The 3,392-nt window shown below is 42.4% G+C and overlaps 1 protein-coding gene across 1 annotated transcript in view; it reads left to right on the top strand.

Moving 5' to 3' along the window:
• The first annotated feature begins 3,055 nt into the window (after positions 1-3,055).
• The window catches only part of LOC112077069 (rho guanine nucleotide exchange factor 26), a 4,662-nt gene continuing 4,325 nt past the window's right edge, over positions 3,056-3,392 (top strand). Inside the window, exon 1 of the mRNA XM_024143671.2 lies at positions 3,056-3,317. Coding sequence (XP_023999439.1) covers positions 3,218-3,317 — 100 coding nt within the window. The 5' untranslated portion in view covers positions 3,056-3,217. The remainder of the gene's footprint in view (positions 3,318-3,392) is intronic.

Genomic DNA, 3,392 nt, shown 5'->3' with positions numbered 1-3,392 from the left:
GACTGTTTTCAAAGGCTATAGCCCTACATGTCTAAACCAGTCCTGTTCAAGGCTATAGCCTAATGTCTAAACCAGATGTTCAAGGCCTTAGCCTACATGTCTAAACAAACTGTTTCAGGCTATAGCTACATGTCTAACCAGTCTGTTCAAGGCTATAGCTTACATGTCTACCGACTGTTCAGGCCTATAGTCCTACATGTCTAAGCCAGTCTGTCAGGCTATAGGCCTACTGTCCTAAACCAGTCTGTTCAAGGCTAATAGCCTAACATGTCCTAAACCAGACTGTTCAAGGCTATAGCCTACAATGTCTAAACCAGACTGTAAGGCTATAGCCTACATGTCCTAAACCAGTATGGTTTCAAGGCTAATAGCCTACATGTCCTATAACCAGACTGTTCAAGGCTATAGCCTACATGTCCCCTAAACCAGACTGTTCCAAGGCTATAGCCTACATGTCTAAACCAGTCTGTTCAAGGCTATAGCCTATCATGTCTAAACCAAGACTGTTCAAGGCTATAGCCTACTGTCTAACCAGTCCCTGTTAAAGCTATAGCCTAACATGTCTAAACCAGTCTGTTTCAAGGCTATAGCCACATGTCTAAACCAGTCTGTTCAAGGGCCTTATAGCCCTACATGTCTAAACCAGTCTGTTCAAGGCCTTATAGCCTACATGTTAAACGCAGTCTGGTTCAAAGGCATAAGCCCTACAATGTCCTAAACCAGACTGTTTCAAGGCTATAAGCCTACCATGTCTAAACCAGTCTGTTTCAAGGCTATAGCCCTAACATGTACAAACCAGTCTGTTCAAGGCTATAGCCTACATGTCTAAACCAAGACTGTTTCAAGGCTTAGCCTACATGTCAAACCAGACCTGTTCAAGGCTATAGCCCTAATGTCTAAACCAGTCTGTTTCAAGGCTATAGCCTAACAATGTCTAAACCCGTCTGTTCAAGGTCTAATAGCCTACATGTCTAAACCAGACTGTTTCAAGGCTATAGGCCTACATGTCTAAAACCAGAACTGTTTCAAGGCTATAGCCCTATACATGTCCTAAACCAGACTGTTCAAGGGCTAAATAGCCTACATGTCCTATAACCAGTCTGTTTCAGGCATAGCCTACATGTCTAAAACCAGATGTCAAGCTATAGCTTACATGTCTAACCAGACTTTCAGGCTATAGCCTACATGTCTAAACCAGTCTGTTCAAGGCTATTAGCCTCATGTCTAAACCAGTCCGTTCCAAGGCTATAGCCTACAATGTCTAAACCAGACTGTTCCAAGGCTTATAAAGCCTACAGTCTAAACCAGACGTTCAAGGCTATACCTACATGTCTAAACCAGACTGTTCAAGGCTATAGCCTACATGTCTAAACCAGTCTGTCAAGGCTATAAGCCTAACATGTCTAAACCAGACTGTCAAGGCTATAGCCTACATTGTCTAAACCAGAACTTGTTCAAGGCTTAAGCCCTACATTGTCTAAAACCAGACTGTTTTCAAGGCCTATAGCATACATGGTCTAAACCAGTCCTGTTCAAGGCTATAGCCTACATGTCTTAAACCAGTCTGTTCAAGGCCTATAGCCTACAATGTCTAAACCAGTCCTACATGTCTACCAGTCGCTACATGTCTTAAACCAGTCCCTACATGTCTAAACCAGTCTACATGTCTAAACCAGTCCTTACATGTCTAAACCAGTCCTACATGTCTAAACCAGTCCTGAACATTGTCTTAAACCAAGTTCTACATTGTCTAAACCAGACCTACATGTTCTAAAACCAGTCCTACATGTCTAAAACCAGTCCTAAACATGTCTAAACCAGACCTACATGTCTAAACCAGTCCTAACATGTCTAAACCAGACCTACATGTCTAAACGCAGTCCTACATGCCTAACAGTCTACCATGTCTAACAGTCCTACATGTCTAACCATCCCTACATGTCTAAAACCAGTCCTACATGTCTAAACCAGTCCTACATGTTAAACCATGTCCTACAGCTAAACCCAGTCCTAACATGTCTAAAAACCAGACCTACCATGTCTTAAACCAGACCTACATGTCTAAACCAGTTTTAGTAGGAGAGACTGGGAGTTTAGTAGAGAGACTGGTGTTTAGTAAGAGAGACTGGTGTTTAGTAGAGAGAACTGGTGTTTAGTAGAGAGACTGGAGTTTAGTAGAAGAGACTGGATTTAGTAGAGAGACCTGGAGTTTTAGTAGAGAGACCTGGTTTTTAAGTAAAGAAGGACTGGAGTTTAGAGAGAGAACTGGAGTTTAGTAGAGAGAACTGGAGTTTATGTAGAGAGACCCTGGAGTCACCACCTAGTGGTGAAGTAGTGGAACAGTGTCCCTGTCTGAGGGAGTCTACAGTAGTACAGTGGTGTTCAAATCCAAGCTGTAGGTCAGCTGCTTTTCTGTCTAAATCACTCCTTAAAGGGATACTGCGGGATTTTTTTATGTCTCTGCGTCCAGTATGTAGGAAGTCAGAGGTAGTTTTGCAAGTCAATGCTAACTATCGTTAGCGTAATGACTAAGTCTACAGGAGCAATTGCATGCTAGCTGTTCCCATAGACTTCCAGTCATTTTGCTAACGCTAGTTAGCAATTGCCAAAATCCCGAACTATCCCTTTAATTAGAGCGAGAGAATGAAACTCAGCGGMGAACTGGTTTCCAGATTGTACTTTGCCTGCAGTAAAGCATTAGGAGGTACAACCTGTTTTAACGGCTTGAATGATTAATCAGTTCTTGTGCATTTYGTAGTAAACACATGAGTCATAACATTTTCAGGGCTTTTCTATTCAACTTAATAAACAAAACAAAAAGCACCGCTACGGATCAAATACAAGTATTATAACTTCTAGAACTAGTTTGTTACTTAAAAAGCCAGCACTGAAGAATAAACTGTGTTGTCCAGGGTCAGAGTTTAAACTCTGTGTTGTGTTTGTGTTGTCCCAGACTTAAAATGTAAACTAAGTTATGTTTGTATTGTCCCAGAGTTTAACTCTGTGTTGTGTTTGAGTTGTCCTAGGATTGGAGTTTAACTCTGTGTTGTGTCTGTATTGTCCCAGAGTTTAACTCTGTGTTGTGTTTGTGTTGTCCTAGGGTTGGAGTTTAACTCTGTGTTGTGTCTGTATTGTCCCAGAGTTTAACTCTGTGTTGTGTTTGTGTTGTRCTGGGTTAGAGTGTAAACTRTGTTCCGTTTGTGTTGTCCCAGATGCCATGCAGGTGGTGGTGACGAGGACGTACACAGCCAAGCAGCCTGATGAGCTGTCACTGCAGGTGGCTGACGTGGTCCTGGTGTCACAGACTGTGGAGGATGGTATACGTTACACTGTTTACTCCCTCTCTCATCTTGCCTCTGTCGCTCGTCTCTTCTCTCTCTCTCTAACCTTTT

The sequence above is a fragment of the Salvelinus sp. IW2-2015 genome, unplaced genomic scaffold (assembly GCF_002910315.2).
Source record: "Salvelinus sp. IW2-2015 unplaced genomic scaffold, ASM291031v2 Un_scaffold4249, whole genome shotgun sequence".
Classification (NCBI taxonomy): Eukaryota; Metazoa; Chordata; class Actinopteri; order Salmoniformes; family Salmonidae; genus Salvelinus; species Salvelinus sp. IW2-2015.
This window is presented reverse-complemented; position numbering and strand designations above follow the sequence as displayed.